The 27,783-nt window shown below is 59.7% G+C and overlaps 1 protein-coding gene across 8 annotated transcripts in view; it reads left to right on the top strand.

Annotated features, from left to right (window-relative positions):
* Positions 1-27,379, top strand: part of RBFOX3 (RNA binding fox-1 homolog 3) — a 338,241-nt gene extending 310,862 nt beyond the window's left edge. For 4 of the 8 annotated variants that reach the window (XM_034790151.1, XM_034790152.1, XM_034790154.1 and 1 more), the window contains 11 exons: positions 11,894-12,190; positions 13,542-13,679; positions 14,442-14,495; positions 15,388-15,480; positions 17,653-17,713; positions 18,406-18,459; positions 19,317-19,449; positions 20,919-20,958; positions 22,000-22,058; positions 22,862-22,940; positions 24,223-25,653. In XM_034790151.1, the coding sequence (XP_034646042.1) occupies positions 11,894-12,190; positions 13,542-13,679; positions 14,442-14,495; positions 15,388-15,480; positions 17,653-17,713; positions 18,406-18,459; positions 19,317-19,449; positions 20,919-20,958; positions 22,000-22,058; positions 22,862-22,940; positions 24,223-24,267 (1,053 nt within the window). In that variant the 3' untranslated portion in view covers positions 24,268-25,653. The other 4 variants (XM_034790147.1, XM_034790150.1, XM_034790148.1 and 1 more) reach the window with 4 other exon arrangements.
* The last annotated feature ends 404 nt before the right edge of the window (positions 27,380-27,783 follow it).

Below are 27,783 nucleotides of genomic sequence, written 5' to 3' on the forward strand. Positions count from 1 at the left end.
TGGGGTGCAGGAGCAGGGGAGAGGGAGATACACTGACATTAGCCCCCCCTCTCCCCCACAGCAAGTAGGAGGCTCCGGGGATCAGCTCCAAGGCAGAGGGCAGGAGCAGCACACAGCAGTCGGGGGAGGGACAGCCGGCAATTGATAGCCTGCTGGGTGGCCGCTGCACAGGGAACTTAGAGGAGCGGGTTGCTGATAGGGGGGCTGCCAGTCCACCCTGGTTCCAAGCCTCTAATTCCAAGTGTCTAATTGATCAGCAACTTAACGATGAAACGTTAACCGGGACGACTTTAAGTGAGGAGTTACTGTACAGGAACCTCTCCACACCTGGGATTCCTAGCAGAAATTCAGTTAATTCCTGGGGTTCCTTTTGAGACCAATTACCTCTAGTCAGGGAGGGAGCAGCCTGCCAGGGCCCCTTGCCCATACCCAGCTTGCAGGGCCAGTCTGCCCCCCAACAAGGGCACAGAGGAGGAAAGGCCAGCCACTATCCCAGGCTGGGTTACTGGCGCTCACTGGCAGCCTCTCCTTGCAGGAGCGAGCATCACCTTTTTAAGCTCCCCTTTCCAGTGGCGCATGTTCTGCAGGTGCGCCTAATTGTGCTGTCTGGTGCAGGAAGTCTTGTTAGCCTGTCTGTCAGCGGTATGGGGACATGTCCCATCACAGATGGAAATTCAAATTCAATTAGAAATGCACAAAAACAGTATTTTATTTTTTTATTAAATAAAACTACCTTAAATGTGTTGCATACATAAGAGAAAAGTTTATCAACACAAGTTTTGCATCTAAAACTAGCTGATGTATTAAACAGAGGCAGTATCATCTGTAGTTAGTGCACTGAACTGACTGTTCCCAGTCACCATGTCCTTAAAGATTTTAGAAATAGTAGAGCTCATCCTCTCACACTTAGTTTTCATTCACAGTTTGGATGAGGAAAACAAGCCTCCCTGCTCTTTCAACTCCCAACTGGTTTCTTAACTTTGAATGAACTACTCATTGTACTGATCTAGTTAAATAAACTTAAATGAAGAAAATATTCCCTCAGCACCTGCAGAAGCGGCGACTATTGTTAAAAGCTGGTTTAGCCCTTTAGCAAACTCAGGTTCCAGGTTCTTAGCCAGTGGCTTCCACCAGTTCAGCGGCTGACTTTCTTTAAAACGTCAGCAGCAAACATGGACTGCATAATACTACTTTATATACAATTTACATTTTACTAGATTATAATAAATTTAGGACTCAACATAGGTTATCAATTTCAAATTTAATTTTAAATAGATTTATTTTTAAAAAATAAACTTGTATTTAATTTAAATTAAAAAATCCAAGTTTTTTTTAATCAGATTTTATCCACCATGCTCCTAACCATCAGAATAGCCTTCTCCAAACCTCCTGTCTCATCTCTGCTCCTGAGCCTGGAAACAGCACAGGGCCTAGCCCAGAAAGAGGTGCTCTAGGGAGGGGAGGGAATGCAGGCTGCTGTGGGTCCCCAATCCCCATAGCCAGAGCAGTCCCAGCCTTGCCAGCAGGCTGTACAGGGGGTGCTGGCATTTCTGTTCTCACTGGGGGAAATGGGACAGGTTAGAGCAGTCGATAGACCTGGCAGGGGACTGAATCCAAATGCTGGGACGCCGCAGAATTTGCCTGCCCAGCCTCTCCCAGGAGGTATTAATTTGGTAGGCTGTGCTCATCACTGGGACACAGCCCAGGGTCATGCTCTCTGCCTTGGCATGGGATAGGCCATGTCCCCTCTGAGGCGGGTCTCATGGGCAGAGCTTTCAGTAGTGGGGGAGGGGAGTGCTGTGCCTGGCACACCCCCACACACACAGTGAACTCCTGGGCTGTTGGGCTTCTGGGCTGAGTGCCATCCAGGGCCTTGTGCAGCCAGGAGGCCTCTGGATTCAGCTTGTGAACCCATGGAGCCTGCAGCATTCACCAGTGCTGGCTCTGAGGGTGTGTAGGGGTGTACTGGGCCCTGGCCCTGGCCCTGAGTCTCTGGAGGAGGTTCAGCATTTCCCTGCATGGCACAGGGCAGGCCAGGCAGTGCAAGGAGCCGCCTGAGACTGGGATATTGGCGAAGGCAGGGAGGAAGCTTTAGGCCTGTGCTTCGCTTGCTGCCTGTGCTTTGAGGTTAGAGGCAGGTGGCCACTGAATGGAGCATTCTGATGAGTAATCCAGCAGAGCTCCCAGGCCGAGCCAGGCACAGCCACAGGCATCAACCTGTCCTGCCCTCGAAAAGTCACGTGAGCATGTGAGAGAGCCAGGCAGGGAGCAGCACTCGGCAACTAGTCCCAGGGCAGTGGTGCCCTCCTTACCGCTGCTGACCTGGAGAAGGAGCTCTCACTGGGGCAGGACACTGCTGACCAAGCCAGGGAAAGCAGTGGGGAGCTCCCCCTGCCGCTAGCGGAGGAGGGGCAGCTGTGCCCCCCTCACTCCTCCCACTTTAACCCTGTCTGGGCCGGGAAGGGTCAAGCTCTGTGTAGGAACTCAGAAGGGAGTGGGGTTTCCAATGAGCTGCTCATTTATGGAGCAGTGCCCTGCCCAGGGAGCCGCAGAGCCCCACCCCTAAGACAGCATAGCAGAAAGGAGAGGGGACACTTGCATGCTGCCCAGGAAGCAAAACTGCCCAATGTTGGCCTTTCACTGGGCCAAGCCCAAAGCGCGATGCCGTTCATTCGCTGCGGAGCTGGACGTGGGCCTGTTGCTGGGGAGCGCAGCACGGTCTCTCTGGGTCAGAGGGCTGCAGCAGCTGGGCAACAGGGCTGGGATGGGCTAATTCAGCGCCCCATTGGGCTGCTCATCCCTTCAGGCCCCAGCAGCATCTGCAGAGCTACCTAGCACCAAGTGGTGACATGCATGGGAGGCACCATCCCTGGGCATGAGTCCCGAGCAGCCGCCGAAGGTGCCCAGGCCTGCCCCCTTGTTCCTGTGGGCATTGCCAGGGAGCTAATGGCACAGGGCCTTTCTCCACTCGTGGAGGGTGTTTTTTGAAAAATGAGAAAAGGTTTAAAATGGAATCGTCAGCCCCAAGCTGACAGGAATCATCAGCAAAGTGCGCCATCGGCAGGAACCGGCCCCACGCGCTCCATTCCTGGAAAGGCAATGGCCCTGGATTGTGCTGAGGAGGCAGAGTGTAGCAGGGATAAAGCAAGTGGAGCAAACACAAAAACTTCATTCATTAAAGAAACTCGTTAATGAGGGACATTTAATCAGCTAAAGATTAGATCCACTTCTCACCTTGTGGTGAGCGGGGCAGGGAGACAGCGCAGGCAGGGGCCGCGTGCAGCTCCAGCTGTAATGCAGGGAAGACAAAGGGTAATAGGTGGTGATGGGACTGTGAGCTCCAGGGCAGCACAGCTTCTGCTCCGCAGGGCTCCCTGGTGCCGCTCAGCAAGGTGCTCCAGGGAAGTGGAGGGCTGGCAGGGGGTGAGCGCAGGGGGCTGCACTAGGGAGAAGCTGCCTCCTCCCCATTCTCCTGGGTCCGGCGGCTGTGTCTGTTCTTGAATCTAAACGGAGCGTGGTCTCAGGGACCCGCGGGAACAAGTCTGATCTCTTTATTTTTCCTGTTGTTCCACCCATCCACCTGCCAGCCAGGCCGGGTTACACAGGGCTTGCCTGTGCGTGGGAGTGCCAACACCACCATGGGGCATCACAGACCTTTCGCCAGCCCCCAAAGTACTCCCCTCCAGCGCAGGGCAGAGCGTTTCCCAGAGCTTGGCACCCAGTATGCTGCCAGCCTGCCCACAGTTACTGTTGCCATGGTCACTTTGGATAAAAGCATTGCTGCCCTACCCACAAGGGGCATCCTCCTGCCCCCGCGTGGATCATGCATGGCAGCCTCTCACCCCATCAGCTGTGTTCCTAGCCAGACACTGGGGTCCTCCCCTTCCTCCCCTCCGCACACACCCAGCTTCTCAGAGCTGGCACTCCTCTGCCCACAGTAGCGGGGTCACAGTCTCGGTGGGGAGGAACTGCCCCAGGGAGGGGCTGGCGCAGGAGGGCAGGTTGTGTTTGTTCAGGTGGTGGGGAGGGAATGGGGGCGAGGAGTGCAGAGACTGGGCAATAAGCAGCAGTGTGGTTGGAACGTTCCCTCTGCCCCAGCTCCCCTCCGCGCTGCCTCGGTGCCTGCGATGGTTCACCCTCTCATTGGCCTCGGCCCCTGTTCCCGGCTGGCCTTGTGTCCCCAGCCCAGGGGCCTGTTGTTCTAAGGCCAATGCTCCGTGGTGCCTGCAGATAGTGGTGCTCACCTGGCCACCGGCCTGGTGCGGAAGGGCCTTGCCGGATCGCCCATCTGCCAGGAGACGCGGGGGAAGAGCGAGGGACCTAGTCCCCTCTGTGGCGCTGGGGGCTGCCCCGAGCTGGATGCTGTCGCACCCCGCCAGCCACAGCAGTGCCCAGGAGGTGCTGCTGGCTTCCTACCCACCAGGCTGCACCTCAGGAGGGTTCGGGTGCCACACGGCTCTCCTATCCCAGCCCTGGTGCTATGTGATGCCAAGCGGGGAGACAGGGGAGGCAGAGCTGAGCAAGGCCCAAAGGGCTGTGTCTTTCAGGGGCTTCTTGTCCCCTTGTGAGGAGATCTCAACCCCAGCATGACTCTGCTCCAGCCCTTCCAAACACGGCTGCTCACTTGGAGCCCCGGCAGTGTCTCTCAAAAGCTGTGTTTGAAGATGAGTGAGAAGCCCAGTGTGTGTGGGTGAATGCCCACCATGGCACAGCCAGTGTGCACGAGAGCTTGTGCACTGTTGGGCATGCCACTGGGCATCCTCTTGACAGCCAAGTGCTGCCCAGCTCTCCAGGGCTTTATCGCTCTGCTGCCCCGGGCATGACCCCCCCACCCCTCTGGGAGCCCTCTCTTGGCTGAGTGGTAAGATGAATTGATAGCTATTGGCTCTCAGAGCATGTGGTTCTCTGAGCTCTGTCTCAGGCGATGTGCTTAATCTCCTGTCTCATTTATTAAATGAGGGCCATGGGCCATTAATAATCAGAATATCTTTTAATGAAAATGCAGAAAATCACCATCCAAGCTGCCATCCGGGAGCATCCCCTGCGCTCACACCGGGAGAGGGACATGCTGGGTGCAGTCCAACCTCCTTATTAGAGTGGCCCCGTGCCCCGTGATGCCAGGGGTGCAGCTCCTCACTGCCTGAGGCAGTTTGTTGGTGTGTCTGTCTGTCTCATGGCTCAGCAAAGCCCTGAGGCTCAGCCCGTAAAGCTGACGTTGAGCTCAGAGCTCTGCGCAGCCCTGGGCTGGGAGCTGAAGGACAGAGATGGCTGGGGCTGTGTTATCGCTCCAGATCTCAGGCCTCTCTGGGTGTCCAGCTCCCAGACTTTCCCACTAGAGCTGGGTTCTGCTCTGTTCACACTAGCCCCTGACACAGGAGCTGCTGTCCTAGGGCCTTGTGCGTTTCCTGCTCCCTCTGCTCTCTTTGGTTGCACACTCCGGAGCAGCGTCTCTTTGGTCTGTGAAGGAGCTCCTTGCAGGAGTGGTCGGTTTATTGCACAGCGGGTTCTCTGCAAACCATACAGTACGGAAGTCAGGCCCATCCCCTGGGCTGTCACAGCTGGCTCACTATCCATCACGCCCCTCCCTACTTCATCCCTGTCAAACTCCCAGCTCATCCTACCTATTGCCCTCACTTGTCTCTCCCCACCCCACCTCCTTTTCTTGTGCTGTTCCTGGCTCAGATCCTGTGGGCTCAGTGCCTGGAATGCAGTGCCCTCCTCCATTTCTACCTACCCCACACATATAGATACCCCATCCCGCCCCTCTTGGCAAGTCAGGACCTCAGCTCTGCTCCAGGCAGGTGTGAAATTGGGCTTGTGAACCCTTTGTTTTCCAGAAGTGTTTTCATCTTAAAATGTGTTTGTGGTGCTAGGGCTGCCTGCTCTGTGCTAGGGCCTGGCACAGAGAGTGCCCATATGCAGCATACAGACCAGGGCACTCGGCTGCCTGCTCTGTGCTAGGGGCTGGCACAGAGAGTGCCCATATGCAGCATACAGACCAGGGCACTGCTATCACTGCTGTGTGCTAGGAGCTGAGAAGGGCCAGCCCTGCTCTAACACCCAGGGCGCTGCGTATGGACCGTTGACTAACCCAGTGCTAATGGCTTGAGCTCCCAGCCCCATGCCCTGGCCACAAGCAGCCTGTTGGGTTCTTACAGGCAGCAGGCAGAGGCAGGGCCGGCACTTTTCAAGGGGCGGCACTCTGGTCTTTTTTTTTTTTTTTTTGCTTGGGGCGTCAAAAAACCCAGAGCCAGCCCTGGGCAGAGGAGAGAAGTGCTAGGGCCATATGGACGAGCTCTGTGTCCTGGGGGAAGCAGATACGGGGTGCCTATAGCAGCATGGGCAGAGAGGGGTGCTCTGCTCAGAGCACCAGTTCAGGAAGGTGATCTGAGTGTAGTGCTTTGGGGGGTCTGGAGGAGACACTGAGGGTGTTGGGGAGCAGGAGGGGACTGCAGAGCTCTGGGTGGGAGGCCTGGATGAAGCAGGGTGAAAGTTCCTGTGGGATGGGGCCTTTCCTGGAGCACGGCCTGTGCAAAGCAGCTTGTGTGGAGGAAAACTTTCAGTGCAGCCCAAGGGGAGCAGAGCAGCGGCCAGGTTCCCAGTGATGTGATGGGCGTCACTCAGCTAAACTGTCACCCATCTCCCTTCCCTTCTGGGACCCCCACACCCACCCATCCCCTGTGAGGCCGCCCCTCCCACCTGGGACCCCCTCCCACCCAGGTCCCCCCACCCATCCTCCTGCAAGTCTCTCCCCTCTGGGATCCCCCAGCCTCCCTCTTCCTGCAGGCCCCTGTGTTCCTATCCCTGAGCGAGGGACCCCCTCCTCTGTCCAGAGCTCACTGAGCAGGTGAGTGACTCCCCATCCTTCTCCCTGTCAGGTGCCTGGGGATGAATGGGCAGCGCCTGGTGGGAGGGATCGCAGAGGGAACCATAGATCAGTGCCACTGCAGCACCGGCAGCAGCACCAGAGACAGCAAGCAGCAAAACAGGGGAACCTAATGGGCCCTGAATGAAATAATACTTGGGATGACAAGCACTGCGACAGCCCTAATTAATAACCGATATGAATGCGGCTGTCAGGGGACGGGCTGGCTGGGCGCCAGCCCTGGGGACCTGCTGAGGTGGGACCGTTCCCCAACCTGTGCTCTGCATGCTAGTGTGCTTCCAGCTTGCCCTCTGCCCCTCAGCTTGCCCTGCCCTTGCCATGCCCTGGCAGAGAATTCATCATGCTCCCCAGTGCCCTTCAGGGACCTGTGTAGCACTGCCAGGGCCCAGACCCTGCTCTGAGCTACGTCGGCTGGGTCATCCCTGCTGAACAAGGAGCTCTGGGCTGGGTAAGTCTGGCCCAACATGGAAGTACCACCTTGAAAGCCTCGGGAGAGCCAAGCCTGGACCCATTCGTGGGCTGAGGCGGCCTTTCATGGGAGCTGTGGTGAGGAGCAGCCTGAGCGATGGCTTGGCCCAGCAGGTGCTGGGGAGTGATGCTGGGACGGGGAAAGGAAAGCAGGCTGCTGGTGAAGCCCTGCCACCACCCTAAGGCCACAGAACTGCTGCTGATTCGGGGCACAGGGCCTCCGGCTGGTCCAACCACTGCAAGGAGCTGGTAAACAAGGTAGGAAGGGGCTGGCTGCCTGGGCTCCGTCCTCAAGGGCCCAGGGCATGTCAGGGGCCAGCAGGGCTGTAGGGTTTGGTGAGCCTGCTCCCCTTCCTGTGTGTGGAGGCTGTGATGTGTGCATTGCTTGTCCCGCGGGGAAGGTGACTGAAGGCTGCTCGGGTCAGTATCTTCAGGGCACCTGCCTGGCAATCTGGCCAGGCCTACACCCCCTCATTGGTTGGTTTAGCAGCTACCAGCACTGGCTTCTGCCCCAGCTGCTGGTTGTGGTAAGGTGCCCGGTTATTGGTGGATGGGTCTTAGTGCAGAGTGGTGCTGGATTTGTTCTGCTGTGCCTGAGATGATGACGCAGGCCCCATGTCCCCCCATGTCGGGACCCAGGCACTGTCAGACAGGGTCACGGAGACCACGTTCGCATGAGCCCCACTCCGCTCGGGAAGCGAGACACTGTTTTTTCTGTTCTCAAACGCCTGGCAGTGTTCTCCGAGCACTGGAGCTCACCGAATCTGCTGTGCCCCCAGCTGGGGGCAGGCTTGGGAGTCTGCTTCGCCCCCCGGGCAGTGCACTGTGCTGCAGGACTGGGCCGCATTGTTGGGGCCCATGGCACTGTGCCAGAGGCACCATTGCCCCCCTGAAATCCCTGCTCCCTGCGCACTTGGTAGTGTTGTTATTCCTCCAGACACTGCTCAAAGCTCTTCCTCACTTGACACAAGGCTCCCAGCTGGTAGGGCAGGACAGACTCCCCAGTGAGACAGAGCCCTGCCCCAGTCAGGGGCATCCCATTTCCATCTGCAAAAGAGAGGTTCGGAGCAGTGACCTAGAAGCCCTGGGCTTGGACTGTGGCAATTTTCTCTGCATGGGACTTAGGAGGAAGGTGAGGAAACCCTGCTGGGATCTGATTTACTCTTGACTCTGGTGATGGCAAAGGACTTTGTGATTATGTTGGTTTTGTCCTGAAAACCATGCGGCTCTTGGCTAGCTCTGTGTTGGAAGGTATTCAGCAGTGCAATTAACTCACTGGCCGCCCTGCTGCCCAGCAGTGCAGGGGCACAAGTGAGGGCCATGGCTGGACTTTCAGTCCTAACTAACTACATGGCTGCTGCTTGTTTTGACGGACACGCCAGTTGGTATTTGGTGTCTGACTAGATCCCAAATGTGGGTCCGTCCCATCCGAGACAGGCTTGTGGGAGGATCTGGCATCAGCTGAGTGTGGTAACTGGCTGCCTAATCCCAAACTGAAAGACTCCGCAGGCTAGTCCCAGCCCTCCATGGCAGGGTATTCTTAGAGCAAAGTGCCTGCAAGCTCTGCAGTCCCTCACTCCATGCCCCGCTCTGCCTCCTGCTTCGGGAGCCTGCTTCCCTGAAACGGCGAGCAGAATCTCCTGTGTTCGGAGGTGGCACTTTGTCCCAGGCCCACAGGTAATAGTCTACGCTTCACAGCGCCATCTCCCCCCAAGCATGGCAGTGCCAGCAGCCAGGGAGCGGAGTCTTTGCCAAGGACACCTCTGGAGATGCACCAGAGGATCACAGTGTAGCCTAGAGCTTGGTATTAGGGCTGTTGTTGGCTGGTTCCAAGGTGCGTCGGTGCTGCCAGCCTGAAGCTCAGGCCACTCTGGCAAGCGTCTGGCTGCATCCCTAGGAAGCTGCGAGTGGCTGAGTCAGCGGAGGAAGAATCCCGTAAGCATTTGAATGACTTGCAGATCTTTAGTCAGACTGGATTTGCATATCATTACCCACAATGCCCTGGGTTATAGGGCTCAACTTCCTCCATTAACGATTCAGTTGCCAGTGCAAGGTCCCAGTAATGGGGAAGGCCTCAGCTAAAGTTTCCCCTGCCTGCCCGCCCGCCTGCCATCATCCCCTCCCCAATATCTTGTCTGCATCGTAAATTGGTCACACCCGCAATGAAGGAGCTTGTGTCCGCAGTCCAAGCCAGGCACACAGCAGGAGAGATACTACCTGGATGGGGTGCCAAAGCTGTGTCCTGCTTGCTGGCTAAAGGCTTTGTAGCTGTTTGTTGACATGGGGGGACAGAGGAATGTGTGTGCAGAGGGCAGGGGAGCAGGTGTTGGACCATGACTGAGGGGCCCTTGGTGACGGTGGCCCTTGGGTTCTTGGTGCTCTATCACCGCTGGTCAAGTAGTCTTGTTGGCCAGGAATCAATAGTAAGAGTGGCCTGGAGCCCATCTCAGGTCCCACTCTACAAGGAACCTGCTGGGTCCCATGGCTGGGAGAGGGACAGAAGGGCTGGACAGGCAGGTGTGTTAATTTACAGCCCCCGAGCATGGGATGGGGCCTAGGGAGCAGCCCTCCCCTGGACAGCCCTGAGTGAGGAGCACAGCATAGCGCCTGCTGCGAAGGGCTCTTTCCACTCCCAACAGGGACTGGTGATCAGCTCCCTAGGAGTGTGCTCCCTTCTCCCCAGCCCGATCCCCCTCCCCCCCCGCGCCTGCATTACAGCCCCTGCTCCGTCACTGCACTGAACTGCTCTTCATTTGGATAATAGAGCAGACCCCCAGGCAGGGTACAGACTCGGTGGCTGCTGCATTTATTTATGCTTCCCAATACATTTGCAGCTAGGCAAGCACCACAGGACCCCCACCCCATCCTAGGGCCCAGGACGAGCCCAGGCAGGGAGAGCTGTGGAGCCCTGCCCCAGTGCAGCCTGCCCAGGAGGGCCCCAGCTGGCCCCGGGCAAGCCCTGGGTGCAGGGAGGGCTGCTAAGGGGATGAGCTTCAGCAGAGCCCTGCACTGGGAAGATTCCACCCCAGGTAGACAGACACACCCACTCTCCAAGAGCAGCAAGGGAAGCACACCCCCAGGGCTGGCACACCTCCATTCCCTCTCCCTGGGGCCCCCTGCCTACCACTCCCAGCACACCTTCTCCCACCCCCTCGTCCAGCCTTCATCCCCTCGCGGTCAGTCACTGCGTGTGTCAGGCTAGGGCTTGGCCTGGGCTCTGGCTTTCAGCCCTGACCCCACAGGACGGGGAATTCCCCCTGCCTGCCCCAGGAAGGAGGGTAAATTGGGTAAGTTAAAGCAAAGGGGCTAATCAGTTCTTTGATATCTGCCTTGCGTGCCAAGATGCCATTTGACATCTCTCCCCTCCCTGCTCCGCTCCATCACACTGGCTCTCCTCTCCTTTCCTCTCCTCTTCTCCACCCTTTTCTTCCCACCTGTGGGTGCCTGACTCACCGGGCAGTGTGTTTGCTAATCATGGGTAATGATGCTCTTTGGAGCAATGATGCCAGAGCGGCTGGGCTTTCTCCCTTGCTGTTCTCCAAGTTGAAGTCTGCCCTAGTTTCTCTCTCCGGAATGTGCAGACTGACTTCTCTGAGGATCCCTGCTCAGTAGGGGCCAGGAGCTGCTGACCCTTGCCAGATTCAGAATTGCACCAAAGCTTGTGGGTCACCACTCGCCCCCTGTTCAGTGGCCCCTGGTGAGTCTGAGTCCAGTTCCCGGTGCTGCCCCACCGCTGGCTCAGAAAATCAGGGGCCAGAGGGCTGACGGAGCAAGTGAGACACAGACCAGGGCTCTGCAGAGCAACGCTCTATAGATGCAGCGGTAGGTCCACAAGCCATTTCAAGGCCTCTTCTGTGACACTGGATATTGTCCAGTTCACCTCTGAATCCATTCTGCTGGGTTCGGTGGCTTGGCTGTTCTCACCAGTCACATGAAGGGGAGTCTTTGAGTTTCCACTTGTGCATCAAGTAGCTGGATTTTCCCTGGTTTGTTTGGATGCGGTTTGGTGTGGCCCAAAGGGCACGTGGCAGCTCAGAGTGTTGGCTGCTCTCTGTCCACCGGGCCTGAGGCACACGGACTGGCTCAGGCTGCGTCTGTCCTGGCAGTAGTTGGCAGCCACCCATCTGGCAGCTTTGCCAGCCTGAGATCAGGATGGCTGTTCCACTCAGACACTTCTACAGCCAGGGTTCCCTGTGAGAGGACAAAGGGCCATGAGCCCTCCTGCCGCAGGGCATGAGCCAGCCACTTCCCTGTGGGGAACTCACCCTAAGGGACTGGACTAGATGAACCCCAGGGCTGACCCTCTCTGCCCATTCCTATGGTCCTGTCAATAGAGTTACAAGCCCCTGCAAACCCCTGTCTCCATGGGGTCCCCTCCCCCTGCCCCTGGGCAGCTCCCCGCAGGACTGCTCTGCTTTGGCCCGTGGACAGTATGGCCTCCAGCCCCTGGGGTCTCCTGGCCTCACCACTGGCTCCGAGGTCGTCTCAGGCTCTGAGTGGGGCTGGACAGTCAGCAGCCTTTTCTGTGTCTCTCTGCAGGGTAATCAGGACGCCACGGCTCCTCCTGAAGCAATGGCTCAGCCCTACCCCCCAGCCCAGTATCCTCCGCCTCCCCAGAATGGAATCCCTGCAGAGTACGCACCCCCGCACCCCCACCCCACACAGGACTACTCGGGGCAGAGCACGGTACCGGAGCACGCCATGACCCTCTACACACCAGCACAGAGCCACGCCGAGCAGCCGGGCGCTGACGCCAGCACGCAGTCCATAGCGGGGACGCAGACGGTATCGGTAAGAGCCCCCGTGGAGCCCCGGGTGGGCAGCAGGGCCTTTCAGGTGAGAGGAGCAGTGATGGGCCACGAAGGGACTCAGGGTCCTTTGGCCCCAGACTGGAGCTTGGGGCAGTGCAGTCAGTGTCTCCTGGGGGGCAGGGCAATATGCCAGCGTGGGGGAGGGGGCGAGATGGTAGCAAGTGCTCTGAGAACGTGTGACCTGGGGAATCCTGGAGTCACCTGCCTGGCAGCAGGGGCTGTGGGTCAGGACTGAGGGGCATGGCAGAGTTGTCAGTAAGGTGGGGTGGGCGAGGCCCGGGCTGGAATAACAGGTGGGTCACACAGCCCCTGCCCCCCGTTCCCAGCTTTAGCCTAGACCCTCAGTCCATAGGCTGAGCCTGAAGCGCCAGCACCCCTGGTGGCGGCTGTGCCCACTGCACGGGCAGCGGCAGTTTGCGGTTGCCAGTTCCTCTCCCAGTGTACGGGCTCCCCTGTCATTTCTAATCACTTGTAATCTACCTGCTTGGCTACTTTCCAATCAGATAGCTTCAATTAGGTGGTTGTAATGCAGCTCCGAGCGGAAAGTGCTGAGTTATCACTTCCCAACCCGCACCCGGCGCACCACGGAGCACAGCTGGGCCCGCTCCCTTGCACAGCTCTGCCTTCCCTCCACACGCAGGCACGCTCGGCCACACGCACTGCATGCAGACACACTTGCACATTTGTCCACACTCACATTGCACACACACTCATTTAAACTTATGCTGCACACACGCACACGCATCTGCATTCTGCACCTGTGTGCACACTTATCCATGCTGCACATGTGCACACTCTTGCACACACACTGTACATCCACGCACATCCCCACTCACCTTGCACACGCTCACATTTACACATTCACCCTCTCACATAACTGTCTTGCACGTACATGTGCACACACTTGCACACCCTCCCTTAATTCAGTCTACTGGGGCTGTGTTGGTGACAAGCTAGACATGTGCTACCAAGGTGTAAAAGGAGATGGGGCCCGGGGGGCTGTGGGAGGGGGCCACGCACTGTCAGGGCTTTGATCCCTGGGTCCATTTGCTGTAGTGCCAGTGCTGACACGCTGGCAGGCCGCTCTGCAGTGCCAGGCAGCTCTTCTCCCTGGGGTCAGGCACAGCTTCGCCCTGCACTTTTCACAAGATGTCTCCAGCCCCGCAGTGGGAGGAGCTCACTCACCCCCTCTCCCTCGCACACCCTGCCTGGGGATCAGACACTGCAGCAGGAAGAGCCTGGCCTAGACCATAATGCCAGGTAGGGGGTTAGCGATGCTGCGTGGAGCCCCTTGGGGGCAGTGGCTGTTGGCGGCGTGTCCCCTTCCCAGCACGAGTGCTGCAGTGGGCTGATGGTTGTGGGGGCCTGTTTTCCAGCAGACAGATGAAGCTGCGCAGACAGAGAGCCAACAGCTCCATTCTTCCGAGAACACAGACAAGCAGCAGCCCAAGAGGTTACACGTCTCCAACATTCCCTTCCGGTTCCGGGATCCAGATCTGCGGCAAATGTTCGGGGTGCGTATGGCCAGTGTGTGCACCAGCCCTGTCGTCCCCGGTGGGCCCAGGGCCCAGGAAGAGGCAGGGCAGGGGACTTGACATTGCAAACATAGAACTAATGGATCCGAACAATGCCCAAGTGCTCGCCTTATCTTGCCTCTTGTCCGTATGCCGGGCTCTTCCCCTTGCCCCATGGCACTTCCCAGGCTGCTACCTCCAGGCAGACTGACTGGGAGCCTCTCATTACAGCCCAGCAGGTTAGCTGGGCCCCTGGGCTCTGGCGCTCCGGCCCGGCAGGTTAGCTGGGCCCCAGGGCTGTGGCGCTCCGGCCCGGCAGGTTAGCTGGGCCCCAGGGCTCTGGCGCTCCGGCCCAGCAGGTTAGCTGGGCCCCAGGGCTCTGGCGCTCCGGCCCGGCAGGTTAGCTGGGCCCCAGGGCTGTGGCGCTCCGGCCCGGCAGGTTAGCTGGGCCCCAGGGCTCTGGCGCTCCGGCCCGGCAGGTTAGCTGGGCCCCAAGGCTCTGGCGCTCCGGCCCGGCAGGTTAGCTGGGCCCCAGGGCTCTCCTCGAAGGGTTGCCAGCAGAGAATTAGGTTGGCAATCCCGTTGCTTGGGGCTTCGCTCAGCCTGTGTGAACATGGCCAGCGCTGTGCAGGCTGGGACCCTTGCCTGCTCTGCTGGTGGGAGCTTTGCAGCAGGCCTGCTCCCTGCATGCCTGGGGGATAAGGCAGGCCCCTCTGCGGAGCCCGGGCGCTGTTCTCACCCCTCTGCTCTCTCTGATTGCAGCAATTTGGGAAGATCCTCGACGTGGAGATTATTTTCAATGAGCGGGGCTCCAAGGTGGGTGCTGCCCGAGGCCGGCGTCATTACAGCAGCCCCGGGAGCAGGCCAGGCTGACCTGTGACATGTGCGTTTCTCCTGGCAAAGGCTCCACTCAGGGAGGGACTCAGGGGCTCGTCTTCCCTGCTCTTCCTGACTCGCTCCTGTCCTGCCCCAGCTGTCTGTGTGCTGCTGCTTCTTTCTCTTGCTCCTTCCCCCTCTGTGGCCAGGGGCCCTGCCCCACACTCCAGTCCCCCTGCCTCTTGCCTGCACTCAGGTGCCTCCCCGCTCAGACACAGCGATGGGGACAAAGGGCACTAGTCTAATGCCAGCCCCTTACCAGAGGGGAGCAGCCACTGTTCACCCTCATCTGAGCAGAAGGGATTTCACTGGGGGGTGGCTCGGTTCCTCTGTCCCGTGCCGGGGGGACATGATGGCTCAGTCCCTCTATCCTGTGATGGGGGAAATGGGCGGGGGGGAGGGGGGCAGCTTGGTGTCTCTGTCCCATGCCAGGGAGGGGGAGGAGAACCACGGTTTGGTCCTTCTGTCCCATGATGGAGGGTGGATAGCATGGGGTGGGCACTTCAGTCCCTCCGTCCCACGCCAAGGGGGTTGGCTCTGTCCCTCCATCCCACGCCGAGGCGGTTGGCTCCGTCCCTCCGTCCCACACTAGTACAGGGCAGCCCATGTCCCTGTGTGTGTAGGTGTTTCTGTTGGATCTGCCCTGCCTCTGTTTCCCTCTCCCCATGTATTGGGGTGACTTGGGGGCGCTCTCTCCATGCAGGACCTGGCCCTGAAGCACACTGCCTGAGCCTCCTGTGCCAGCTCTCCTGATTCACCTGCTCTCTCTGTCCCCGTTCCCCTTCTCTCTCGCTCTCGCTCTCTCCCTCCCCCCTTTCTCCTCTGCTCACAGGGTTTTGGGTTTGTAACTTTTGAAACTAGCACAGATGCCGACCGGGCACGAGAGAAGCTGAATGGCACAATCGTAGAGGGACGGAAAATTGAGGTGCTCAGATAAGTGTGACTGCCATTGCCTGCTCTGTGTCCTCCATGCGGGTGCCAGGGCCTCCCCTACCCCCAGGCTGCTCGCCCTGCACACGCCGTGCCCGGGGACTGCGGGGGTCCAGTCATGTTGCATGCCTTGTGCGTCCACCCCTGCTTTCACCTGTCCTGCTCCTTTGAGCCAGCCAGAGGGAGGGATCCTGACCTCTGACACAGGGAAATCCAGGCCCTGCCCAGGGACCATGGAGAGGTTCAGCAGGGGAGTGGGCTTTGCTGGCTTCCTTCCCTCTCTGTGCCTGCTCAGCTCAGCATTAGCTGGCCCCAAGTCCCTGCCGCCTAGCCACTGGCCATGCCGGAATCTGGCCCAGAGCGCAGTCCCCATCATGCATGTTCTCCTCCTTGTGGTGCTGATGGTGGAATGTTTGCGGAGTGCCAGTGCATGTCCCTGGCCAGGGGTGCATTGCATTGGGGCTAGGAGGAGAGCTTACCGCCTGAAGCAAATGGCACGGGATCAGGAGGGCAGGTGAGGGCTGGACCCCAGGGAGCTCTGGGGGCAGTTGGAGAGAGCGCTGAAGGCCAGCAGCTCTGGGGAGAACAGCTCCACCTTGACTGAAGTTCACCAGTGAACTGAGCGTGAGGGTCAGTCTGGGCCAGGGATTGTTGGTCAACACCAACAATAGCTCTGGGGGCTGCAGGGCAGGACAGAGGGACACGGGCAGCGCTGGGGAGGCAGCGGGTAGGTCTGAGATAGCAAGAGATGCCACAGGTCAGCAGGGAGGAGTCAACACTACAAAAGTGGCAGAGTGGGAGATGCCTTGGGTGAAAACTGAACAGCATCAGCAGAGCTGGGGGGAGCCCAGGACGGGTGTCACTGGGGATCTGCGGGTGGGGACGGAGGGGCACTGACAGCTGGGGGGAGCTCAGGACGGGTGTCAGTGGGGATCTGCGGGTGGGGACGGAGGGACACTGACAGCTGGGGGAGCAGCCCAGGACGGGTGTAACTGGAGATCTGCGGCTGGGGACGGAGGGGCACTGACAGCTGAGGGAGGAGCCCAGGATGGGTGTAACTGGGCATCTGCGGGTGGGGACGGAGGGGCACTGACAGCTGGGGTGGAGCTCAGGACGGGTGTCACGGGATCTGCGGGTGGGGACGGAGGGGCACTGCAGAGCTGGGGGGGAGCCCAGGACGGGTGTCATTGGGGATCTGCGGCTGGGGACGGAGGGGCACTGACAGCTGTGGGGAGGGTGCCCAGGACGGGTGTAACTGGGGATCTGCGGGTGGGAATTGAGGGACACTGCAGAGCTTGGTGGTGAATGCACACAGTCTACTACTGCATTTTGCCTGGCTCTGACAGAGACTGTTGGACCCTCCCATTCATGGGCACCAAAACTGTCCCCTACCCCACTCCAGTGCAGACCTGTCCCTCCCAAGGCCCCTCTGAGTGGTGTAAAACAGGAGGCTTCCTCCTATCCACACGTACAGTTCAGCAAATCTTCCGGGCTTTGCCACTCGCACTGGCCAGGCAATGTGCCTAGCACTGGCCTCTCCTCCCACTGCCTCGTGCCCATGTCCCCTGTACAGCCCCCAAGGCTGAAATGACATTTTCACTGTAGCAGGCCAAGACAGCCAGTTCAGCACACAGCACCCTGTCGACTCAGCTGGGCTCAGCTCTGGATGTGGGTCCGAGGGGAGCTATCTGATAGCCACAGTGTAAGCTCTCGAGGCCTTGGTGCTCAGCACCGCTCAGGATCAGGTATCAGTTACGCCAGGGGCTGCAGGTCAAGACTGAGGATCACCAGCAGAACTGGAGTAGCAGGGGTGCCGCAGGATAGGATCGTGGTGTACCAGTGGCGCTGTGTGTGGGAGCCCTGGGCTGGAACAGCAAATGCAGGAGCTGTGGGTCCAGATCATGGTGCAGCGGGAGCCCAGGGGGAGTCAGAATTGCGGGGCATGGTAGAGCGGTATGCAGGTCCCCGGGTTTCCAGGCAGTGTGGCAGTGCTACAGGACTCCAGCCCTGCGTCCCCCCACACCGCCTGGCCCTGGTGATCATGTCACTGGCATTGCCCCCAGCCCCAGGCCGGAAGAACTCCACATAAACGCAGCTGAGCTGGTCCCGGGGGCTGCAGCGTCTCTGGGTGCAGACAGTGATCTGTCCCGTGCCCTCTCTTCTGCAGGTGAATAACGCCACAGCCCGAGTCATGACGAACAAAAAGGCTGCAAATCCCTACATCAATGGTAAGGGCCGGAGGGTGTGGGGCAGCAGGGGTGGGCTCAGCAAGGTGAGCAGGTGTGGGGAGCCGCCCTTGGGGCCTGGGAGCACGAGCATTGGGAGCATGGTTTGGGGCTTTTATTCTTCCTGCTCCTAGGGCCTGAGGCTGCCCTGGACTCCCTGCGGGAATTCCCAGCAACGAGCAAGAGCCAGGCTCACCAGTCCCAGCTCCTCCGGCTCCGGCCAGCCCCCCAGTCCCATCAGCATCTCTGCCCAGAGGACCCCAGTAAGGAGGGTGTTAGTCCCAGGGCAAAGGGCTACACTGAGCATCTGAGGCAAGCAGTGCGCTCCCTGGTAGGAGCGGGCAGTGGGACCCTGGCCTCTGGAGGTAAAGGGCTCAGCGACTCCTCCCCCTGTTCTCCTGAGACATTTGCTACACTATGCCCAGCTCCCCCTCCCCTCGCAGTAGGGGTCTCCTGCCATGGCCGCAGAGTTTGCGCTGGGAAACGTGGAGCGTGTGTGCCAGCAGCTGGGAGGCAGCCGCTCCCACAGGCCTCCTGCAGGCCAGTCCGGACGCTGTGCAGCACTGGCCGTGCAGAGCTGCTGCTGCCTGTTGGTGACGAGGCTGCCACTGGCTGTGTCCCATGGCCCATGGAGGGGGTGGGGGCTCTCTGGATTCCCCCTGTGGGGGCTCACTGGCTCACTGTTTGTGTGGCAGGCTGGAAGCTGAACCCGGTGGTGGGAGCTGTCTACAGTCCTGAATTCTATGCAGGTAAAGTCGCTCAGGCCAGTCCCTTTGGCAAAAGTGCTGCCTTGGGTCACACATGGCTCTGATTCCCTTGGGCCTGTTCCTCATGCCAGCCTCTCTCTCAAGTGGGGATTATAACTGCAGTTAGCACCAGCCCGGCCCCAGACCCGATGCTGGGCAGAGACCATGTGCCTTGTGGCAATAGGGCTCATAAACCCCCTGGGAGTACTCACCTGCCTCACGGCAGTGGGCAGGACTCTGTGCTTGGTGATGGGGGTTCTCCCAATGGTAGTGCCCGTCCCTTCCAGGAGTGCCCATGCCAGTGCTGAGGACTTTCCCTTCATACAGCTGTTGGTATGTTGTGGCTCTCCCAGCATTTCGAGGGGCTGTTTGAACAATTGCCCCACCAGAGGCAGGGAGCAGAATCTCTGTGAAGGAGGGTGCAGTCCCCTGCACCAGCAGCTCTCAGCTCTGCCTCCAGCCTGTCCCTTCCCTGCCTGCTTCTAGCCCTGAGAGAGGCGAGGGCTCCTGGCACTACCTTCCCCAGAGGGACCCTCAGCTCACGACTGCAGCGAGGGGCCGGGGTAACCCTGCGTGTGTGGTCCTCTGCTGTGGGGCAAAGGGATGGCTCCCTGCTTCCCTTTGCTGGCACTGGGTTGTGCTGGCTGTGACTGGGTGGTGGTTGTGCAGCCAGAGAAAGCCCAGGCTCCTAGCTGCTGGGCCTGCGCTGACACAGGTGTCCCTACTTCGGAGCAGGGGGTGCTGCTGAGGTGGGCGAGCGCCGCGCAGGAGGGGCCCTTCCATCTCCCTCAGGGTGCCCTGTGGGCAGGCGCTACCCAGAGAGCTGCTCTTGGATGCTCATGTCTCTCTCTTGCCTTTAGTAACAGGGTTCCCGTACCCAGCCACGGGGACTGCCGTGGCATACCGAGGGGCGCACCTAAGGGGCCGGGGGCGTGCTGTCTACAACACGTTCCGCGCTGCACCCCCGCCTCCACCTATCCCCACCTACGGCGCGTGAGTATCCCAGGGAGCCAGGCTTCCTGGAACCAGCGGGGCCCTGGGCTCTGGAGCAGGCAGCAGCTTTCCCCCTTTCTTGGGAGACGGACTTGCAGGAGAGGCGCTGCTTTTCCCAGCATGTCATGTGGCTCAGTGAGAACTGGGAGGCTGTGGGCCTGTTTTCCCTGCATGGCTGGGGAGGCCCAACACACTCCCATGGAGCTGGGGTCTCTATGTTCAGATCTCTGCACCCCATATGTGCAGCCTGGGGTGGGAGAAGCAGACCCAGCATGTGGGGTACGGCTCAGCGGAGGTGGCACCGTTCAGTCGAGCTCTTTGAAGGTTCCTTGACTCCTTCCATCTTGTGGTGTCTCCTGAGGAGGGAGGGTTTATCCCCTTGGTTTCATGCCCCAGGTACTGGGTAATCACAGGAGAGGACTTTGTCCAGGTGTCTGGAGCAGCTCACAGCTGTGAGTGGCAGCCTGAGGACAGACACCCCAAGCTGGCAGTGGGTTCTGTCACTAGATTTCACCAAGCCAGAAACAAACGTGAGCTCCTGGATCACTGTAAGAGTCTCACCGTGGAGTCACCGACAGTCCCCTTAGATTCTCCTATACATCTTGCCACCAAGATAAACTGGACTTAGTAATAAATGGTCACCTATCACCCCACATTCAGGATGCTTCCAGTCCCAAGAGACTGGTCACTTAGCCCAAATCAGTTGGGGACTAAATACTAAATACATTCTTAAAATACTAATACCTACTTTGAGCAAAACCAACATCCAGGTGACCTGGTCTGGTCTCCAGCAACAAGGTTGTCAGTTCTTTGCTAATGCCTGCAGCTTGGGCAAGAGCTGGCACCTGGCCTGCCAGCGTCACAGACTCCAGGTTTCTAAAACTAAACTGGCTCTACATTAAGAGAGCTATGTGCAAACATGCTGTAACTGCAGCGAGCATTCCAGCCATGTGCACGCAGACTGACTTCCTGTGCCTACTCCACACTCCTCCCTCCAAGTTCCATGCAGGCTCTATACCCTCTCTCTGTAGTTGGGTACCAACCCTCTGCCATGGGCTCCTGCATATTTTCAGCTGGGACAGCACAGAGCAGCCCCCAGAGAAAGTGGCTGCAACCTCATTTCCTCAAGAGCACTTGTTCCTCCTCAGGCTTTGTGGGGTGTCACTCTCCTCTCCCTGCTTTCAGCCCTGAGCATCCACACTGGCAGGTGCGGGTCTAATTGCAGGTACACCCCGGCCAGCCTGGAGCAACCCAGACTGATCTCAGCATGGCTGGGACCAGACTGCCACCCAGGAACTCCAGAGCGACGTCAGACACCCAGCTGCGAGCCGGGATGGGGAGACAGGTCTGGCCCACGAGGAAACAATAAACCCACTTTCAGATAGCCTGGCCACTCCCCACCCACATGGCGCTGGCAGCTTCCGGGCTTGCCCTCTGACGCACAGCCTGTCTCTTTGGACTGTTTGCAGGGTCGTTTATCAGGATGGATTCTATGGCGCTGAAATTTACGTAAGTGCTGCCCGCTCCTCCTGGACGTTATGTTTCACGTTTCCTTGCTGATGCCAAAGGAAGCAGAGGCCGGCTGGATTGAATCCCACCACAAGGGTGGGGGCTGAGAAGCCATAGGGATGGCCCTGGGGCCTGCACTCTGCCCTGCATCTCCCCCTGCTGGTAGCAGCTGGGAATACACCAGCTGGGCATTCCCCGCCGCTTGGCACTGAATGAGGCCATAGTTCTGATGGTGGTTTTCGTTTCTCTCCATTTTCATGTATTCTGCAAAGTGAGGAACTTCACAGAAAATGTGCAGAATGTTATAGACTGTCTCATGAGCCACGATCCAGCTGAGAACTGTGATCTCGATACTCTAGACAATACATGCCAAACAAGCTGGTGTTGCCAGAGTTAAAGTCCCATAAGAAGAAGGTTTCCAGAGTGAGAAGAGATGGGGGGGATAAAAGAGGTGCCTGCATGGAGGCCGGGCTTCTAGGAGCAGGGTAGGGGGCAGGGGCTGCAGTAGGAGCAGGGCAGGGGAACGGGCTGAAAGAGGCACAGGGCAGGGGCTGCAGTCGGGGCAGGGGTAGGGGGCACAGTGCTGACTGCTGTGCCCTGAGCAAGGGCCCCTCGCCAGGCAAGCGCTGCGCTGGATTTATGCTCTCGGACAGCATCAGCGCAGTGCATCACACCAGCATTTAACCTCCATATTTAAAAGCCATTGGCCCTGGCTTAGGCGGGCAGCTGAAGGATTTATCTAACGTGACACCTCATTAAAGCGATCAGGGAAGTAACATTTAATTGCTTCCGGATAACGTGTTTGCAGCCCCCTGGGAATGCTAATGGGCCTGGCATTTGCCTCATGGTGCAGACACCCGGCTCCTAGCAGGGTCCCACAGCTCCCACCACTCACCAGCTGCTGGGCACAGCCGAGGGGAGCTCTTTGTAGGCTGCCCAGCTGTGCAGGCTCCCTCAGGGGTCTGCTGGAAGGTTGGGCTCCACCTGGCCTGCCCGGAGCCCTCTCCCTGCCTGACGACGTGTCTCTTCTTGCTGGCACAGGGGGGTTACGCAGCCTACAGATACGCCCAGCCAGCGGCAGCGACAGCATACAGTGACAGGTGAGGCACTCCTCTGCCAGCCTGGCCCCAGCCAGAGGCAACGTGGCCTAGCTCCCCGCCAGCCCACGGAGCTCATGTCAGCAGCTTTCATGCCTCCCTGGAGAGAGAGGCCTGGGGACAGAGCCTGGGTCGCTTGTCACTTCTGTTCCCAGAGAGGGCACACGGCGAGAAAGGGACATGCTCAGAACTGATCTCATTGCAGCCAGCACCCCCTCCACATCCAGCCAGCGGCTCCTGCTCCTCACCAAGCTGCTCCTGTTACCACCTCCAGTGCCCACGGCCCCCTCAGCTAGGAGTTGGGCATCCCCCAGGTGCCTGTCGCAGCACTCCAGCTGGTCCCTCCCTCGCTGCCCACGGTGTTTCCCCAGGAGGGGAATGGGGTCGAGATGCAGAGCTGGCCTAGGGACTGACCACAGCCCCCTTCTGCCCTGCCTGCCGCCAGGGCCTAGAGCATTCTCCAGCTGTCTCTCCATGCTGCACAACACCAGCCACCACGCTAGGGACAGCTGGTGAAACGCCATGGGGCCGGGGGAGTGACTCACGACAGACCTCTGATCAGCCCTAGAGGCCGCCCCCTGCAGGGTGGAGCCCCTGCCTCCTCCTGCATGGCTGGCAGAAGCATCAGATAAATGCAGCACTCCTGCAGCCAAATCCCTGGGCCCAGAGAACCCCCTGCCCATGGGATAGGCCCCTCAGATGGCCCAGAGAAGAGCCAGCCTCCACATGGGGTTCAGCAGGGGAGGTACCTGAATGGGTGGGAGGGGGAACCGCTGGTTTCTAACGCCCGCTGTGTTTGCTCCTAGCTACGGCAGAGTGTACACAGCCGCAGACCCGTACCACCACACCATCGGCCCTGCTGCCACGTACAGCATCGGCACTATGGTAAGAGCCGCCCCTGACCCTGGCTGCAGCTGGGGGAGGGGGCACCACACCCTGTGGGATGGCTTGACTGGAATGAATTTGCGTGGGCCTGGGGGGTGGGGGGGGCAGCAGGACGTTCCTGCCATGGTCTGACTGTCGGAGAGCAGCAGGGGAGCATTTCAGTGGTGGGAAAGCCCAGGAGAAACTTGACTCTGCCTGACCCCACACAGCCTGTCCCCCCCACTCCAGGGAGCCCCCAACACACACAGACCCATGATCCCCCCCCCAAGCCTGCGGGAGCCCCTGACCCACCTTACACTGGTATAGAGATCAGTAACTCCTTTCTACCTATGCTGTATGGTGGGGGGTGAAGCTGGAGGTCTGTGGCCCCCCCCAGCCCTGGTGCCTACCGCACACTCACATCCAGCATGCAGAGAGACGACCCGCCAGGGAGCGTGTGCACACGTGTGTCTGTGCAGCCTGGCACCCGCCGTGACACACCGTCCCACACAGCGCGGTTCAGGGTGGTTTAGCTAGCTTTGCAACCAGCATCAAAGATGAAAAGTCCCGTTTGTGGGCAGGGTCTCCAAGCCAACCAGGCGTTTTCTTCCTTTTTTTAACCCTCCCTAATGCCCTGGCCAAGGCCTGAGCTGCCGCATGTCAGGATGGGTCCTGCCAGTGCCCCTCTGCACACCCAAAGCGTGGCACTCGGCGGGGCAGGAGTGTGGAGTTCAGGCGGTCTCCGGGCCAAGAGCTGGGCGTGCAGCCGCACCGTGCGCAGAGTGGGAGCAGCACTGCCGCAGTCCTGGGCGGGGAGCCAGGTGGAGAATGGAGGGGCCCTGATAGGGCTGCAGGAAGTGTCCCCCCGCTCCATGGAGCAGAGGGGAGGGAAGCCAGACAGCACTTAGAGCAGGGGCCTGACGCCAGCCCCTTGGAGGAACCAGGCAGCAGTGGGCTCAGGAGGGATTGGCGGCCCTGGGGGCTGCCTGCCCTGCTCCAGGAGTATGGGGGGCTGCCGGGTTGAGAGGAAACCTCTCTCCCACTCAGCCCTTACCACCCCAGCCAGAAAGAACCCTGCATGCTGGCGCCCAAAGAGCGCATTGTCCCAAATGGAGCTGATGGGAACGGCCAGAGCCCAGGCAGTGCTGGGAGCAGCGTGCGCAGCTCCTGGGAGCCCTCGGCGCCTCCGCCCCACCTGTCCTCCCGGGACAGGACGATATGATGTCATTAAAAAAGGGAAGAAAATGGGCCTTGCCTCTCTCTCAAATACTGATTGGCTTTTCTTTCATCTTTGATGTTGCAGGCTAGTCTATACCGAGGAGGGTACAGCCGCTTCACTCCCTACTAGCAAGACACCCAGCCCCTCCCAACACTAACACTGACTGCTCACTAGAAACCAAACAAACCAAACTAAGCAAAGGCAGAGCCTCTCGGAAGAACATGGTGCCCCTGCCAGGGGCCAGGGCTCCGCCCGGCTCAGCGTGGCACCTAGAACCATAGGTCTTTACCTCAAGCTGCTCTCATCCCGCGTCTCATGTCTCTTTGCTCACCCACCTCTGTCTGTGACCTGCCCTGGCTGAACTGACTGTGTTGCAAAGCAGGCAGCCTGGCCACTGCCCTGCTGCAGGGCTGGGGCGGGTCCTGCTCTCCCTAGACCTACAACCAGCAGCAAACCCCGGGAGAGAGCCCAGGCTAAGCCCCCTCCTCTGCCCCTGCTGCCAGGAACCCGTGAAGTCCAAAGGCCAGGGCGTTCCAAGAGAGCTGCCTTCCTGCGCAGAGCCGCGCCTGGGCCTGGCACAGTCTTCCACTGCCCCAGCTCCCTCCAGCATCTCTGCGGCAGACAAGCCCGCTCCTGCTAGGCCGGGCTTGTTCTTCTTGTGCAGGCGCCTGACCACGGCCAGGGCCCCGGGCGGGGCGCTGCTCACACAAGGGAAAGGAGCGGAGGGTTTGTCCCTTAGGATAATGGGTTGCCTGGCAAAATGGGCCGGGAACCCCGCCTGTCTCAGGAGCTGTGGGCAAGGCGGAGCATGCAGGGTAGCTAGCACTAGCAGGGATAGCTGAGACTGGGGGGCAATGAGTGTGGCCCCACCCCAAGACTACCCTGGGGAATAGCACCTGCCATCCCTCTGCACAGCCTCTGGCCAAGTCTTGGAACCCCCCATGTGCGCCTGGCTCTGGGGAGCAGCAGCCCCTCTACTCAGGTGCACATCATCGTCATAACATCCAGGGGAGGGGTGGCCTGTGTTTCAGGCCATGGGATGCCAGCCGGGGTTAGCTTTTCGTCCCTGGCCCAGCCACCCCCATCCCTTCAGTCACTATGGGGGAGAGAGAGACTGGAGTCGAGCCAGACTGCTCTGTGGGCCAGGCGAGGGGCAAGGACAAAGGCCGCCTCGTGAGAGAAGAGCCTGTGGGGTGCAGGCCCAGCCAGGGGGTGGACTCGTCCATCTGCCTGGGCATTTCTGGGGGGACAACAGGACCCGCTACACAATCCTGGAGCCGCTTTGGAAGGAACTAATGCGTCAGCCCCACCCCACCTCCCCCTGGTGTTTGCTGAGCGGCCCCCAGCACTGGCAGTCCATGCGTGGCTGAGCTGGGCCCTGGGGCGGGGGTGGAGTCCAGCGTCCCTGCCTGCCTGCCTGCGCCCCGTGCCCTGCTGCTGGGCTGGCCCTGGGCGCTGCTCTCTGCCCCCAGGTGGCTGCAGGTGGCTCCAGTGAAAGTTCTGCCTCTGTTTGTGTTGTAGTGACACCACAGCTGCTTCCTTCTGGGACCAGGAAGGGCAAAACAAATTAAAAACAAAGCAACAAAAAACAAAACAAAGAGGCAACCAACCAACCGAGTCCCATACTGTCCACACACATGCACCGAGCAAGCAAGTCCAGCAGGAGGCGCTGCACCCGCCTGAGTCACGGAGAGTACACACCGACCGGACAGCGCCGCGGCCAGCTGGCAGAGAGCCGTCCCTCTCCAACCCTGCCCCGGCCAGCAGCCATGTTGGGAGACTTGGGTCCCCCTCCCACTCCACAGCCTAGGGCAGGGAGGGAGCGAGAGCAGTGCGGAGTGCTGGGACAGCCTCGGAGCGAGGACTCTGCAGGCCCCAGGCACCCGGCCTGGGCACCGCGTCTTCCTTTCTGCCCTCCCACGCCAGGGCCATGGGCAGAGCGCCGCAGCAGCCCACGCCCTCCTGCAGGTTTGGGGGACTTGGCCTCAGGGGTAGGAGTCTTGCTTTTTGTTTTCAGAGCTCCAATGCTTTTGCGCTTGCTGGCCAGCGGTGTGTTGAGTGTGTGAGGCCTCGGCTCTCTGAGCGGAGGTGGGATGGTTGATGCAGCAGCAGCTTTGCCTGGGCTGCTGGGTGTCGCAGGGGAAGAGGGGCTGTGTTTCAGAGGGATGTTAGCTAACTGGGGTTTATAGCTCCCTTGCATTTTCATCACCCCGGTGCCCTGAGCTCCTGGCTTCCCCCAGCCCCATGGGGCTAAAGCCAAGCAGGAGCTACTTCCTGCGCCACACCTACCCAGGGCAGACGGAGTGGGGAAGGGGCTGCATCTCTGGGCCACAACATGGCGCACCAGGGATCATATCAGCCCCTGCCCCCCCCAGCATGGAGCCCGAGGAGGCCATGTGATCCCACAGTGGCTGCGTCTCAGCCACCCCATCACCACTGGGGGACAGGGAGCCAACCACACACCCCTTAGTGGTGGCTGCAGGGTCCCTGCTCAGAGCCAGGCCTGCCCCAAGCCCCAGTCCCATGCTGGCTAGGCACTGGAGAGGCCCATCGGGGTGAGGGTCACTATGGGCAGTGCATGGGAAGTAGTGGGCAGGGTTGGGCAGTGAGGGGAGGACAGTGCTGGCTCTGGCCAGGAGGTCCCTGCCTGACATAGCCCAGCTCTGAACCAGTCACAGGTGGGGGCAGCTGGGCTCTAAGGCTGGGTGCGCTGCTAGCCATGGCACCAGATGCACCCAGGTCCTTGCCAGCTTCTTTCAGCTGCTCACCCACCGCCTGCCCCATGCCACAGCTGGCACAGTCCAGTTGTGCCAAAGGCCAGAGAGGCACTCCCCCCCCCCCCAGCAGCCTCACGAGGTTAGGGTGGGCCACGGAGCTGTTTGCGCGGCTGCTGGGAAGGCAGGCGGCTGGCTGAGCCAGATGGATCCAGCAGGTCTCCCAACATGGCTCTGTCATCTCATGAAACTTCACTTTATATTCAGCATACGCTCCTGAGGCTCCAGCCATGAGATCCTCCTTTTCTATTCCCGTTGTACATAGCCCCTTCCCAGCCACCCCCCGCTCCGCTGTACAAAGCTCCTTCCATGTGCTGTGCTGCCGCCACCCTGGCAGCCCCCCAGCCCCAGAGCGCAGGCTGGCGCCCGCCCATTCTGTATGCTTCAAAGGTGTGATCATTCTACTAAACAGTATTATTATGAGGATTATTATTATTAAGATTATTAATAAAGATTTCTTTCTTCAACCAGGACGACTCAGGTTTTGAATGGGGGCATAGACGGGGCACAGCCCAGGGTGAAGGCTGCTGGAAGTGGGAGGCAGGGCCCAGTCATCTGCCCCCCATCATCTCAGCGAGGGGAGCCCAGGCCTGCTCTGCAGATGTGTCCCTGCCTGGCATTGGCCTGGAGCTGGAGTGCAGGACGAGCCTTGCAGGAAGGGGTGGAGAGGACAAACCGTGCTCCTGGCGAGGGGCACCCTGGCAGCCTGCTGGTGTGTATTTGCCCACAGCAGGCACCTGCTGCCAGCTCTACCCTGGAGCCCCTCTGGGGCTCTGTGCCCCAGCCAGCCCCACGCCTCACTCGCCCACCCTCTGACAGGGATTTTCCCAGCAGGCTTTTCTGGGGGCTGCCCCTTTACATTTGCCAGAGC

The sequence above is a fragment of the Trachemys scripta genome, chromosome 14, assembly GCF_013100865.1.
Source record: "Trachemys scripta elegans isolate TJP31775 chromosome 14, CAS_Tse_1.0, whole genome shotgun sequence".
NCBI lineage: Eukaryota > Metazoa > Chordata > Testudines > Emydidae > Trachemys > Trachemys scripta.